Source organism: Oncorhynchus mykiss, chromosome 26 (assembly GCF_013265735.2).
Source record: "Oncorhynchus mykiss isolate Arlee chromosome 26, USDA_OmykA_1.1, whole genome shotgun sequence".
Classification (NCBI taxonomy): Eukaryota; Metazoa; Chordata; class Actinopteri; order Salmoniformes; family Salmonidae; genus Oncorhynchus; species Oncorhynchus mykiss.
The window spans coordinates 17289190-17305173 of NC_048590.1; the positions used below are offsets into that span (position 1 = coordinate 17289190).

A 15984-nucleotide genomic window follows, 5' to 3' on the forward strand; every position below is an offset into this window, starting at 1 on the left:
ATTGGAAAATAAAATTGATGACCTACGATTACGATTATCCTACCAACGGGACATTAAGAACTGTAATATCTTATGTTTCACCGAAAATATAGAGCTGGAGGGATTTCCAATGCACCGGCAGGACAGAGAAGCTACGTCTGGTAAGACGAGGGGTGCGGGTGTGTGTCTTTTTGTCAAAAACAGCTGGTGAGCGATGTCTAATATTAAAGAAGTCTCGAGGTATTGCTCGACTGAGGTACAATACCTTATAAGCTGTAGACCGCACTATCTACCAAGAGAGTTCTCATCTATATTATTCGTAGCCGTCTATTTACCACCCTAGACCGATACTGGCACTAAGATCGCACTCAACCAACTCTATAAGGCCATAAGCAAACAAGAAAATGTTCACCCAGAAGCGGCGCTCCTAGTGGCCAGGGACTTTATTGTGGGCAAACTTAAATCAGTTTTGCCAAATTTTTACCAGCATGCCACATGTGCAACCAGAGGGGGGGAAAAAATCTAGACCACCTTTACTCCACACACAGAGATGCATAAAAAGCTCTACCCTGCCCTCCATTTGTCAAATTTGACCATAATTCTATCCTCCTGATAGAAGCAAAAAATAAAGCAGGAAGTACCAGTGACCCGCTCAATACGGATGTGGTCAGATGACGTGGATGCTATGCTACAGGACTGTTTTGCTAGCACAGACTGGAATATGTTCCGGGATTCATACAATGGCATTGAGGAGTATACCACTTTAGTCATCGGCTTTAAATGTTCCTGGTTAAAAAAAAATGGAATGGGGCATGCTTATTTAAGATGGGGAGGAAAGCACTTTTAAAGAAGAACCAGGCATCCTCTACTGACGGAATGAGGTCAATATCATTCCGAGATACCGGGGCCAGGTCGATTAGAAAGGCTTACTCGCTGTGTTTTAGGGAGCGTTTGACAGTGATGAGGGGTGGTCGCTTGACCGCAGAACCATTACGGACGCAGGCAATGAGGCAGTGATCGCTGAGATCCTGGTTGAAGACAGCAGAGGTGTATTTGGATGGCAGGTTGGTTAGGATGATATCGGATTTGGGGTTGTACCTGGTGGGTTCATTGATAATTTGTGTGAGATTGAGAGCATCAAGCTTAGATTGTAGGATGGCCGGGGTGTTAAGCATGTCCCAATTTAGATCACCTAACAGCACGAGCTTTGAAGATAGATGGGGTGGCAATCAATGGAAGCTTGAATTGTTTGGGCACAGACCTGGATAGTAAGAACAGAACTCTGCACGCTATCCCTACAGTAGATTGCAACTCTGCCCCCTTTGGCAGTTCTATCTTGTCGGAAAATGTTATAGTTAGGGATGGACATTTCAGGGTTTTTGGTGGTCTTCCTAAGCCAGGATTCAGACACGGCTAGGACATCCAAGTTGGCAGAGTGTGCTAGGGCAGTGAATAGAACAAACTTAGGGAGGAGGCTTCTAATGTTAACATGCATGAAACCAAGGCTTTTACTGTTACAGAAGTCAGCAAATGAGAATGCCTGGGGAATGGGAGTGGAGCTAGGCACTGCAGGGCCTGGATTAACCTCCATATCACCAGAGGAACAGAGGAGGAGTAGGATAAGGGTATGGCTAAAGGCTAAAAGAACTGGCTGTCTAGTACGTTCAGAACAGAGAGTAAAAGGAGCAGATTTCTGGGCACGGTAGAATAGATTCAAGGCATAATGTACAGACAAAGGTATGGTAGGATGTGAATACAGTGGGGGTAAACCTGTGCATAGAGTGACAATGAAATAGATATTGTCTCTAGAAATATAATTTAAATAAGTTGATGTCACCACATGTGTGGGACGTGGAACTAAAGTGTTAACTAAGGCGTATTGAGCAGGGCTAGAGGCTCTACAGTGAAATAACTCAATAATTACTAACCAAAACAGTAATGGACAAGGCATATTGACGTTAGGGAGAGGTATGCCAAGTGATCATAGGAGTCCAGTGAGTGGCTTCAGGCAGGAAAAACTATATTTACTGTCTTGTCCCGTACAAGACAAAACACACGTTCGACTGCTACGCCATCTTGTTAATGTATTTTAATTGAAGAGGTTAATGTATATTTAAGTTATATTTATTTTAAGTTATTCATTAATGTTAAGAGAATTTTCCATTCAAGAATTTTACCATTAAAATTACATTTAGACTGTAAAAGATGGCCTTTAGCACATTTCTTATAGAAGGTTTCAGTCTTGCATCAAATAGTGAATTCCACTGTATGCAGAATGTTGCATGCATGTCTGCACAGTGTTATATTTTCACAGCTCACTGTCAGTAAATATCGTACAGTAAATATGGGACTACAAGAGAGTTGCAAGCCTGCAAAGGTAGAGTTATGTAAAGCTTTATGCATAGTCACTTCACCCCTACCTACATATACAAATGACCTCTAAACTGTACCCCAGCACACTGACTCGATACGGGTACCCCCTGTATATAGCCTCATTATTGTTATGTTATTGTGTTACTTTTTATTATTTTTTACTTTAGTTTATTTGGTAAATATTTTCTTTACTCTTCTTGAACTGCACTGTTGGTAAAGAGCTTGTAAGTAAGCATTTTACAGTAAGGTCTACACTTGTTGTATTCGGGGGCATGTGACAAAATAAAGTTTGATTTGAGATGAGTAAGACTTTCAGGCCTACCAGAGTTACTCCTATAATCTTACAATGCATTGCTTATCTTTATACAAAATATTATGATCGAAAATGAACTAATTAGCCTCCTATACACCTGTATAGCAGACACAGTAGCCATCTGACATTTAAAAAATGCATGTCAGTGTTGGAGGATGCCACCCGCATATTTCTATTTGGCCTAAGCTTCTCTTCCTTTATATAGGCAATATTTATTTTTATAAAAATCTCAAAATCTCGTGACAGCTGAATGGTGAGGCAGACAATAATTGTTTTAGGAAAGTAGCCTTAAACACATGAACAAATAGGCTATAAAGTTTTGCATATGCTACACATCGAAACACAAGGAATAGTGTTTTTATCATTTGTTATAGGCTGTTTTTAACGAGACGTAATTGTGGCTCATTATTCAAATATTCCCTTTCATGTTGTCAGGTGCTTAAATTTTCTAAAGAGAACTCTGAAATGGCATATTGTTTTATGAAGATTTTACAATATTCGAATAATATCTGTCGCCAATTGGATGGAAATCTAGCTAGTGCGCCAGTCCAGTGTCACTTTGATCATGCCTGGTTCACCAGCAGACTCGAACATCTAGAGAATAAGCTACCAGCCAAACAAGCTTGGAAGAATTGTACGTAAACTCCTGGAGGTAGAGCATTTTTTCGTCTCTATCTATATAATTGTATATGTATTTATGTTAAAAAAAAATAGGAACCAGAATGGAAATAAGTCCGACTTTATTGTGCCATCCAGGTCCCTTTTTACAAATCTGTGTGTACTGTTTGGTTTGAGGACCAGGATCCTATGGCTCATGAACTTCTATGTTTTCTGTAAAACATTTAGAAATAGCGATAAATGTAGATGAACAATACATTGCTTACTTTAAAGCAAAATGAACCCTTTTGTAAGCTAGCTATTTATTGCACTGAAAACAAAAAAGCCCCCTGTTTGACGCCCACCTCGGTCCCTGTGTTCAGCTAGTAATGCCTGATGTGCTGGAGCCAGGTCTGATCTGGCCAGCTGGCTAATGTTTTGGAGAACATAGACCAATAGCTAGCCTAGCTACACTGCTAGTTTGCCAACCACATTCGGTCAACACAATATGAAAACATCGGAGAAAATGAAACATAAATATACGAGACTGTTTCAGACGCTGGAGTCAAGTCGTCAAGAACATCCAACCGTAGCAGTGGAGAAAAGGTAGGGACGTGGTCGAGTATATCGCTAACGTTAGCTAGTTTGGCCAAATGCCTTGTTTGGGTTGGTTATCAACGCTTGAGTTGGACAAACGCTGGCTTGTTAGTTATTTGGGAGATGGATAACTACAGATTGTAACACAATATAATGTGATTTAACCAAATATTACTGGTAGTTACAGGCCTGGCTGTCCGTCGTCAGAGAGTTTTCAACTGACAACTTTAACCTGCTATTGGCGATACTATCTTTGTCCTCCACCAGTATAATGAATGGTTTTACAATCTGGAGCTAGGAGACGGGTAGTTTAACTCGATTTTTAAGTTTCATGACAGCCTGTTTTCGTTGTTTCTCTGTGTTTCAGTTTAACTGCCAGAACCCACACCACCAGTTGTTTGGTCATTAACGTTATGTTGTAATTCTGTAAAACGAACAGATTTAAATTATTCATGTCACCAATGGCAACATTGTCATCAGCTCCTCATGGCTGTTAACAAATGACAAACTGCAGTGATTAGGTAACTAATAATTAAAAACCCATTTTTAGCTAGTTAGCTACAAACATGGTTCTGTCATCAATAGTTGGATTTCATCATGCTATGGTAAGGTAAAGGTGTAGACTACAAGCTAGATGCCCCTTTAGACTACAAGCTGGCCACACACACTTTCATATGGCCTTTGCGAAGACCCTTTGGTGACTGAGACCAACAAACACCAGTGTGAAGGAGAGGAAGGAAGGCCTGATCTTTGAGATGACTGTCTACCCAAAGAATTCAGTGCGGATCTTATCTGCCCGGGAGTGTGGTGCCCGCGGCCTTGGCTCCCAGCGCCTCCTGCAGCAGCTTGTTGAGGAGAAGACCCGGAGGATGAAATGGCAGAGTCAGGTAAGGAGCATCCTTCCTGAGGAATGGATGGAAATCGTGCAATGTATCAAGTTTAACTGAGATGAGTGGTGACTTTTTATGTGCTCTTTTTATTTTATTTTCCACAGAAGGTGGAGTTGCCGGACAGCCCTCGTTCTACCTTCCTGTTGGCTTTTAGCCCGGACAGGTCAGAATGACATCCTATAAAAAAATGTTTGGAGGAGGTAGAAAGACACCAAGACTGGAAGATTGTATGGTAACTGTTAACGTTTTCCTTTCATATAGGACCTTAATGGCCTCCACACATGTCAACCACAACATTTATGTCACAGTGGTTAAGACAGGGAAGTGTGCTCATTCTCTGGTTGGCCATCGCCGCACTCCTTGGTGTCTGACCTTTCACCCTACCATCCCTGGTTTGGTGGCTTCGGGATGTCTGGATGGAGAGGTTCGCATCTGGGACCTGCATGTGAGTGGCTGTCATCTTCTCATGCAAAGGAACCCCAGGGACTACATGTGCTAGATGATGACTCCGTCCTCTCCTCCGTGACCTGGAAACCGAAGTGGTTGAGGACGGTGTCAGTTAATTAGTAGGTGAACGGAGGACATATGCTCACTTCCTTGATGCACAAGAGTATTCCATTCAGTGGCTAGCACTGAAGTGTTTTCAAATCCGCCACACCCCCTTTGAATCAGCTGTTTTCCCGAAGGAGAAAAGCATACACACATTTAATAAGAATACAGCACTTATTTCATCTATAAAATGTCTTGCACAACTGGCTATATATGTTTTTTTTTTAATCACTTTACACATTTATTTTGGGATTCCACCCCTGTAAATGTAATTTTCCTTATGGAGCGGAGTCTCATTTCATAGAAGCTCATTTGTTTCCTCGCCTCTGCTCCTCGATTACCTTTGAACTTTTTCAAAAGCAGTACAGAGGAGAGTTGAGCAAAGCCAATTGAGATTCTCCCCTTTTATCTGTCCCATTATGGCATCTGTAAGAGCACTGGCAGCGCCGCTGAGGCCATCTCCATTTTGAAGTTGTCAATTTTCTTCTGTGTTTTACCGCCACCTGCAGTGCCGGAGTCCTGAACCAAATCTGGTCATTAATTTATTGTGGCCACAAGATGGCAGTGATACAGCTTAAAGCCATTTACAAACCAAGTAACCCAATTTGAAGAAGAAGCCAATGCTCTGATCATTGGCTGATTCCTCTCAACTCATATGAATCCCCACCCGGTTGACTACTTTTAAATGGTGAAAGCCCTTTGTAGCGTACCACAGTATGAGTCATAATACCCATAAAACCTAGAGGTCAAACAGGGAAATGGTTCCAATAGTTTTTTCACCATTTCATTTTTCCTATAGGAGATTTTAGAAACACTTAAACTAAGGGATGTGTTTCGTGTAGGCGTACGCTGGCGTGATGTTTTGATAACCGTGTAAATCTCTCTAGGGCAAAGTGACTTCGCCTGTATTTATCCCCCAAAATGTAATGCTATTAGCTGCTAATGTGGCTATTATACAGAACCACAAATGCCATGATGATCTGGTCTAGACTGCCGAATCGAGGCAAAGGTAAGAATCTCTGGATTAGCTATCTAATGTTAGTTAAATGTTAAATCTAGACGTGGTTTCCTCTATTGTAATCGCTCCTTGTTCACTCCTGCTTCCAAACCAACCCTGATTCAGATGACCATCCTACCCATGCTAGATTACGGAGATCAAATTTATAGATTGGCAGGTAAGGGTGCTCTCGAGCGGCTGATGTTCTTTACCATTCGGCCATCAGATTTGCCACCAATGTTCCTTATAGGACACATCACTGCACTCTATACTCATTTGTAAACTGGTCATCTCTGTATACCCGTCACAAGACCCACTGATTGATGCACCGATATGACATTTTTGGCCATACCGATATCCAAATTTTCCTAGCTGCCTTTTAAACATTCTAGTACAGTTAAATAGTTACACACACACACACACATATGGACACAGTGGTCTAAGGCACTACATCTCAGTGCAAGAGGCCTCACTACAGTCCCTGGTTCGAATCCAGTCTATCACATCTGGCCGTGATTGGAAGTCCCATATGGCAGCGCACAATTGGCCCAGCGTCGTCCAGGTTTGGACAGTGTAGGCTGTCATTGTAAATAAGAATTTGTTCTTAACTTACTTGCATTGTTATAAAGGTTACATACACACACACACACCACACCAACCAAAAAGTTATTTTGTCGTCATTTACTTATGTCCCCGTTACCAGCAAAGCATAATCAAAACCTATTTCTATCACTTACTTGCTGTGCAGTTTCGTTGTTCATTTGTTCAGTCGTTTCATTCTCAACAAGGATTTCATCATGCATGTCAAGCAGTGAAGTTTCAGCCCTGTCTGTCCATGGCCTCTTTTAATCTGTGAGCACTGTCACTGTGTCCGTTTCCATGCTGTGTATGTAAAATTTCACGTAAACCCTGTTTCTTGTCTGCATGGAAGTAGTGGTCCTTGTACCTAGCATCGGGCATGGTGGCGACACAGTAAAGAGGCTCAGAGAGAATGCCACAGAATCGCTTGTTCACAGTCTCGAGTATTTTTGCAAGTTTTAACCTCACGCTCTAATCGGCAGTTTTGTTGAGCAGGCGTTTCAATGCCATGACAAAGGATATAACGTCAGCTGCAGACGCAGTTGATTAGCTTATTTATCCAGTCAGTTATTCGAATTGCACTAGGAGTGTGTTCATGTTTCAAACATGTTCTCAAATGCCATTGAAATGGCAACAGCGATATGAGTACCAGCACATTCTTGAGCATCCAATATGGCTTTCCTCAGTACGAAATCCTCATTGACCTACTGTGCTAATGGGGCTGACACCGCTGGTCCAAATGTCAGTCTTGACGCCTATAGCAAGTAGCACAATGAATTCCATTATCTTGGCATTAATGGATTTCGCCTTTGAGTTCTCTCTCTAGTTGATGCTTATTTATAAAACCCTCTTAGACCTCACTCCCCCCTGAGATATCTACTGCAGCCCTCATCCTCAACATACAGCATCTGTTCTGCCAGTCACATTCTGTTAAAGGTCCCCAAAGCACACACATCCATGGGTCACTCCTCTTTTCAGTTCGCTGCAGCTAGCGACTGGAACGAGCTGCAACAAACATTCAAAATGTACACTCAAAGAATCATGTACACTCTTACTGACAGTTGTGGCTGCTTTGCGTGATGTATTGTCTCTACCTTCTTGCCCTTTGTGCTGTTGTCTGTGCCCAATAATGTTTGTACCATGTTTGTGCTGCTACCATGTTGTCATGTTGTGTTGCTACCATGCTGTGTGTCATGTTTTGCTGCCTTGCTATGTTGTTGTCTTAGGTCTCTTTTTATGTAGTGTTCTCTTGTCGTGATGTGTGTTTTAGCCTATGTTTAAAAAAAAAATGTAATCCCAGCCCCTGTCCCCGCAGGAGACCTTTTGGTAGGCCGTCATTGTAAATAAGAATTTGTTCTTAACTGACTTGCCTACCAGGTTAAATAAAACTTGTAATGAATAAATTGGCAACATTTCTTTAAATTGACAATTCTGAGAACTGTCTTGTGCAAGTTTTAAGTTGTCATAATACCTGTTAGCAAAGGTTTCATCTAGAGATAATGTGCAGGAGCTTGCAGGGATTTGTTGTTTTGCACGATGTCTACAGTGCCTTGCAAAAGTATTCACCCCCCTTGGCGTTTTTCCTATTTTGTTACATTACAACCTGTAATTTAAATGGATTTTTATTTGGATTTCATGTAATGGACATACACAAAATAGTCAAAATTGGTGAAGCCCCCCAAAAAATTCTAAAAAATATAAAACGGAAAAGTGGTGCGTGCATATATATTCACCCCCTTTGCTATGAAGCCCCTAAATAGGTGGTGCGACAAAATTACCTTCAGAAGTCATATAATTAGTTAGATTGCACAGGTGGATTTATTTAAGTGTTGCATGATCTCAGTATATAGACACCTGTTCTGAAAGGCCTCAGAGTCTGCAACACCACTAAGCAAGGGGCACCACCAAGCAATCGGCACCATGAAGACCAAGGAAATCTCCAAACAGGTCAGGGACAAAGTTGTGGAGAAATACAGATAAGGGTTGGGTTATAAAAAAATATCAGAAACTTTGAACATCCCACGGAGCACCATTAAATCCTTTATTAAAAAATTGAAAGAATATGGCACCACAACAAACCTGCCAAGAGAGGGCCGCCCACCAAAACTCACGGACCAGGCAAGGAGGGCATTAATCAGAGGGGCAACAAAGAAATCAAAGATAACCCTGAAGGAGCTGTATCTGTCCATAGGACCACTTTAAGTCGTACACTCCACAGAGCTGGGCTTTACGGAAGAGTGGCCAGAAAAAAAGCCATTTCTTAAAGAAAAAAATAAGCAAACACGTTTGGTGTTCGCCAAAAGGCATGTGGGAGACTCCACAAATAAATAGAAGGTACTTTGGTTAGATGAGACTAAAATGTAGCTTTTTGTCCATCAAGGAAAACGCTATGTCTGGTGGAAACCCATCACCCCGAGAACACCATCCCTGCTGTGGGGATGTTTTTCCATCGGCAGGGACTGGGAAACTAGCCAGAATTGAAAGAATGATGGTTTGCGCTAAATACAGGGAAATTCTTGAGAGAAACCTGCTTCAGTCTTCCACAGATATGAGCCTGGGATGGAGGTTCACCTTCCAGCAGGACAATGACCCTAAGCATACTGCTAAAGCATCACTCGAGTGGTTTAAGGGGAAACATTTAAATGTCTTGGAATGGCCCAGACCTCAATCCAATTGAGAATCTGTGGTGTGACTTAAGATTGCTGTACACCAGCGGAACCCATCCAACTTGAAGGAGCTGGAGCAGTTTTTCCTTGAAGAATGGGCAAAAATCCCAGTGGCTAGATGTGCCAAGCTTATAGAGACATACCCCAAGAGACTTGCAGCTGTAATTGCTGCAAAAGGTGTCTCTACAAAGTATTGACTTTGGGGGGGGGGGGGGGGGGGGTGAATAGTTATGCACGCTCAAGTTTACAGTTTTTTTTGTGTTATTTCTTGTTTGTTTCACAAGAAAAAATATGTTGTCTTCAAAGTGGTAGGCATGTTGTGTAAATCAAATTATACAACACCCCCCCCCCCCCCCCCCCCAACAGTCTACAGTCTTCAAGCTCACCCGTTATGCAGTTTGACCTCACATTGAGAACAATGCACCCACCACGGAGAGACATGACGATCTTTACCACTGCTGTAAGGAGTAGTGTGTGAGTGGACCAGACCAACACTGTCCCAAAACCCCCGCCTGGTGCATCTTGATGTACACTCAATCTCCAGAATTGAGCCCGTGTCCTTGTTTATCTCTGCTTTCACCTGAGGATATACATAATGCAACACATTTCTTGACAACATGAACTCTCGTCTTATTTCAAGAGCACTAATTTCTGACATTTGAATAACAGCCTCCCCTGTACTCCCATCGGTCTCCCAGTTACCAATCCATGTGGCACGAGTCCTCTTTAATTGATATCCCAACAATGCTAACCCGTGCTTCTACTAACATGGCCCATGCCTATAACCTTCAATTAATCTGTCAAGTGTTCGCCGGATGTTAGAAATTGGGAAAAAGATTAATGAGTTGGGCAGAATATCCAACCTAACAAAACTCTGAGTCACAGGTTTCTTGAATGTTTACCATAGTGTCTGAAATGCCACCACTATCTCTTCTCCTCTCACCATGATCTGGGTATGTGTATTGTACAATTAAATCCCCATATTGTGTACAGTTAGCTGTCCTCCCTCTCCTATGAGCTATCTCCTGTAACAATATACCGTCTCTGGGAATGATACACTATCATTACATCTAACCCATAACACACTAGTCACTACTCCTAATGCATTTCTAAAGTTATAAACATACTAAAACATTCTCAAATCAATTAGTCAATGTACATCAGTCTCTCCTCTGGAACAATGATCACTCTTATGTTCCACGAAACCTAAAAACATATTGACTTGAAAGAGAAAAAGAAGTACATGTTTAATAACTTTGCAGCACTCATTGATGCGATTTAACATGGTAAAACAAAAGAGAACAAAAAAACTTTCATGGTTGTCCCAAACCTATCATCCAGTGATTTAACTAACAAACAACCTCCCTGTAGGAGGACACTTAGAGGTAAGGTTTCTGGAGACTCCCTCGGCAAAATACATTTTATCAGCGCCCCCACCCCTCACCATTCTGTAGCAACTCTCTCTCGCTGTGCCCAAATCATAACTAAAACATTTTATAAATTATCCAAACCAAATTCAGAATGAGAGTCCTTAGTACTTACTTTGAGAATAGGACTCGAATCCCAGCTTCTCAATTTAGCACACATCATCCCTGTTAGAATGTACATTTATAAACTAAACCTTTTTATTGCCGGTAATAACTCCTCCTCACAGCCCCCCCTTGTCCCTGTTTTCCTGTCACGAGTGGCCTGGTAATGAAAGATCAGTATCTCAATGCATCCTTTGTCAAAATTGTTTGCAGTGTGTAGACCCCCTCCTCTTCCTGTCCTTTTCCCGGCACTTTTCATTCTAGCGTGTCCTTTTCAGATAGTGTTTACAGTTCATCTTCCCAACGGCACATGTAACTCTTGCCTGTCCCATTTGATGGCCCTTGATAATGTCCTGATTTCAATATCCAAATGGATACGTCCGTTTCTTCCACGTACACAAATCTCTCACCTGCCGTTCTCAGCACTTCGGTTTATGGCTCGGACTCAGAAGTGTTAAAAAGCCACTGTCGAATTGCACGCCTTCGTCGCTCTTTCTTCAGCCGGTTAGGGAGGGTTTTGAGGTTCACACACACTGTTTGTGGTCAAATTATTCCTACCATGCATTAAGACATTATCGGACGTCAGCTTCCATGATAACGTCATAAAAAGCAAAGATGACAACAACAGTTTAGCTCAATTCATTTCTGTTTCAGGAAATCCAGACAAGCATTGACTATATGACAACTTCTTACATTAACCTTTTCTTAATAACATTATATCTACGACAAATGTCAAAGAGCATACCAACATCCTGTTACTGCTAAAACCATTTTCAAAGTTAGTCCATAATCCCTTATTCTACTGGCGACCTCTCGAAAGAGTTTCCAGATCATGAAGTTAGCACCCTAACCCCTCGCAGAATCCCACACTCCAGTATCCCAATCTGATGAAATTTGTATTGAAAACAAAAACACTAAATTAAATCAGCAATACACATATCACAATGCATTTGAAGTAACTGTCATCCCTTATTAACATATATTTCCCCTTCTATATGCAGACTGAACACAATACCTCTGTATATATACCCAAAAACCAGGACCCCAGGGAACTGTTAATTTTCCCCGTCGAACACATGATTCTAAAACAACTCTTTATAACTCCCTACGGAAATAATAATAATCTAATGAAGTAATGGTACAATTTGAATAGACTGGTGTTTGTCATTCATTTTATAATTAAATCATGTTCCGATCATTTCTAGTGAGATTGATCAGGCCTCACCAGAAAGTCAGGATACAGAGCATTCGACACCATTCACATATTTCCTCTCCCTTTACATTCCCTGTCCTTCAGAACCCATTAAATGTTTGTTTCAATCCACGACAATGTTCATGAAATACCTAAATAAAATTAAGGTTAGTTTTAGGTTTAATAACTATTTTGCTAATTCCTTGTCACCCCTCCACCCTTTTGTATATTCTAGAAACCTATTTCAGAATAAGACAACATAAGACGTACATCTATTTCAAACTAAAACCACATAAAATGTCTCATGAGATAACAACACCCCCCCCCCCCCCCCCCCAAGGCTTTCTGAGTTTGCAAGGAGTGTTTGGCCATATCATTTAAATGTGTTACCTTTAGAATCCATTCCCTTGGCATTTTGCCTAGATTCTTCAACCCAAAATACATTTTCCTGTGGCAAATTTAGCCAATTTCTCATCGTAAGGACTCCGTGTTATTTCATCCCTAGCCTTTACTAAATAGTTAGGTCAGACGTGATCTCTTCCTTCACTAAGAAACTGTAATCTCTATGAACCACTTATCAATTGAACTGAGGCTATTCACCGATATGGGACATTTCCTCTCCTGCTAATCTCAAGACAATTTATTGTTGCTCTTTTGAAAAAGATGCAAACGCTTGTATAATGGCATTTCCTTCGAATGCAGCATGTTCCAGTATCACATTACACTCATTCTTCCCAATGTCCGATAGTCCCACGTCTAAAACAGGGTGCTTTCTCTGTACGCTTAGTTTTTTTGCGACATTTCTTTGCCTTACCTTGGCCACTGAAACTATAGTTAGTGATTTGCCCTATGGCCCTATTAACCCCTCGCATATCCACGACGTGAGTCGAGTCACATTCCACTCTCAAAACATCCTCTTGAATTATATCCACTGCCCCCGCAATTATCGTTTTGACCACAGAAGTGCAAATTTTGTCAATACACTCCCGTTCCCAGTCTTTCTGTGGCAGCGTACTTGTACTCATTCCGGGTTTATCGTGGTGCATCTTTTGTTGATAGAATGCTGACATCAACACGCTGATATATTGAGCTTTTGATTCTGGTTTTATGTCATTATGCCAAGTCATAATTGCCTCCCTGAATTCTTTATTTGATTTGAATTCTCTGTTAGCAGGGAAATATTGCCCAAATTCTTCCCATATTCGAGCCGAATTGGTAGAATGCTAGTGCTCTTCTTTCAGCGCCTCCATGGCTTTATTAAAATCCTCTGGCTCCACATTACAGGGAGAATCCGATCTGTTATTCAATAGTTATTATTCCCTAACATCTCCTGACGGTGTTCAGTGTGTTCTGAAGTTTTTTCACTCCAGTCTATAATACACACCTTCTATTAACTATTTTCCAAGGTAGCGCTACACACTTCCCCGGATAATAGTTCATTGGTCACGACACTTAATACCTTGTATTAGAATGATACTATAGCGTCTGCGAATGTATTACTGGGGAATACGGATGACTTAATGGCTTTTTCCCGTATTGCCTCCAATATCCCTATTATTGATAACAGACATCACCAAAATTATTCACACTTGTCTTGCTATTTCCACATAATCTGCCTATGGTTCACCACCCCAACAGGGCATAAAACTAAACTATTTTTCACACACAGGGCTTCCACCCTCTCATTACAGGTTTAGCAGGGATCCAACCCCACCAAGAATTTACCCCCTAGGACTTACCATTTGCAGGTTCCAGCCTGTGCGGGCTTACCTTCCTGGACTCACCCTATTCTTATAGTAGTCACATTAACTATCCCAACCAGAATTTACCCCCTAGGACTTACCCTACAGGTACTAGCCTGCTGGAAATTAACCTACTAGGAATTTACATTTACTTTATAGTACTAGCAGGAACCAACCTACTAGGAGTTTACCATTTACTTTATAGTACTAGCAGGAACCAACCTACTAGGACTTTACCATTTACTTTATAGTACTAGCAGGAACCAGCCTACTAGGGATTTACCCCCTAGGATTTACCCTACAGGTACGAGCCTGTACGAGTTGACCTTCCGGGACTTACCATCTACCATAAAGCTACGACCAGTCGTTACACAATGGGCCTACCGAATTAAACTCAGGTCCATATCAGGTCCATATCCTATAATGTTCAGCCTACAATTTTCATCTCCCCAAGATGTCAAAATGAGTGGAAACAGGAATAGGAACTTGCCTACCTTGTTTGTTGACAAATCTGCTCCATTGATCTGGACTCTTTGGTTTGACTACAAATCGTGGTGAACTCTGCTTGCAGCGCCATCTGTTAGGTTCTAATTTTTCAGAGTAAATAACTCACGGACACTAGAGAAGCTTATCCTTTCTAGGGCAGGCGTTCCGCTAGCGGAACCCCTCGACAACATTCCGCTGAAAAGGCAGCGCACGAAATTCAAAAATATTTTTTAGAAATATGTAACTTTCACACATTAACATAACACTTCGATAATGTTCCAACTGGAGAATTCCATTGTCTGTAGAAAGCACTGGAACGAGAGCTAACTCTGTCGGGACCGCGCGTCACAAGCCTGAGACACTCTGCCAGACCCATGACTCATTCAGCACCCATTCCCCCCTCCTTTATAGCAGAAGCCTGAAACAAGTTTCTAAAGACTGTTGACATCTAGTGGAAGCCTTAGGAAGTGCAACTTGACCCCATAGACACTGTGTATTCGGTAGGCCAAGCTTTGAAAAACTACAAACCTCAGATTTCCCACTTCCTGGTTGGATTTTTTTCTCAGGTTTTTGCCTGCCATATGAGTTCTGTTATAGTCACAGACATCATTCAAACCGTTTTAGAAGGATAATAGGATAATTAACCATAATTTCTCCCTTCAGGGGATCTGACCTGACCTCAACCCCTCCTTCGACTAATCCACAGATGTCCATCCTCTTCCCCTATAGAAATCCTGTGACCACCTCCCGTCCACCCAACACATTCCAAAGCCATCTGTTTTTCTACAGAGAACCGTTAACCTCTGACATAAAAACCAGTCTCTTCCACTCCTTAATTTACTATGCTTTTGAGTATAACAATGTTCAAAGTTTACCCCGAATCCAACATATCCAACTAGAGATCTCTAACCATGTCCTCTATTGCATCATCACAAGTTTGACTTTTTACCAATCAATTTCCTTTGAACTCTCTTAAAAGTAGTTGGATGATATGACATTCTGGGGTTTTGTGCGTAATATTGACACTAATCTTCTTCTTTTGAACATTGTGTGGCCCATCTAATGCCCAGGGTGGCAGTGAGAGCTGGTTCACTGAGAGCAATGTGGCCATTGCCTCCCTGGCCTTTCACCCTACCGCCCAGCTCCTTCTCATAGCAACAAACAATGAGGTTCACTTCTGGGACTGGAGTAGGAGGGAGCCATTTGCCCTGGTCAAGACTGCCAGCGAGACAGAGAGAGTCAGGTCTGACGAAAAGCTCCACCTTCTCCATCTCCCTGTCATTTCCACAGTGTTCGATTAGTTGACATGTTGAAACTTTTGCTGAAATTTCAGAATTTGAAAACCGAGTCAGATATTCTCAAACCGTATTTAAAGCAAAATGGAGATAATGACACATGTGAATGCTCTGTTGCAGACTGGTGAGGTTTGACCCACTGGGTCATTACCTGTTGACCGCTATAGTGAATCCCTCTAACCAACAGGTGAGACTCTGTC

The 15984-nt window shown here is 41.7% G+C and overlaps 1 protein-coding gene across 3 annotated transcripts in view; it reads left to right on the forward strand.

Moving 5' to 3' along the window:
• The first annotated feature begins 3145 nt into the window (after positions 1–3145).
• The window catches only part of LOC110506316 (muscarinic acetylcholine receptor M4), a 165275-nt gene continuing 152436 nt past the window's right edge, over positions 3146–15984 (forward strand). The window contains exons 1-6 of one of the 3 annotated variants that reach the window (XM_036963976.1): positions 3146–3317; positions 4227–4746; positions 4854–4912; positions 5011–5194; positions 15560–15732; positions 15905–15971. In XM_036963976.1, coding sequence (XP_036819871.1) covers positions 4615–4746; positions 4854–4912; positions 5011–5194; positions 15560–15732; positions 15905–15971 — 615 coding nt within the window. In that variant the 5' untranslated portion in view covers positions 3146–3317; positions 4227–4614. The other 2 variants (XM_021585845.2, XM_021585846.2) reach the window with 2 other exon arrangements.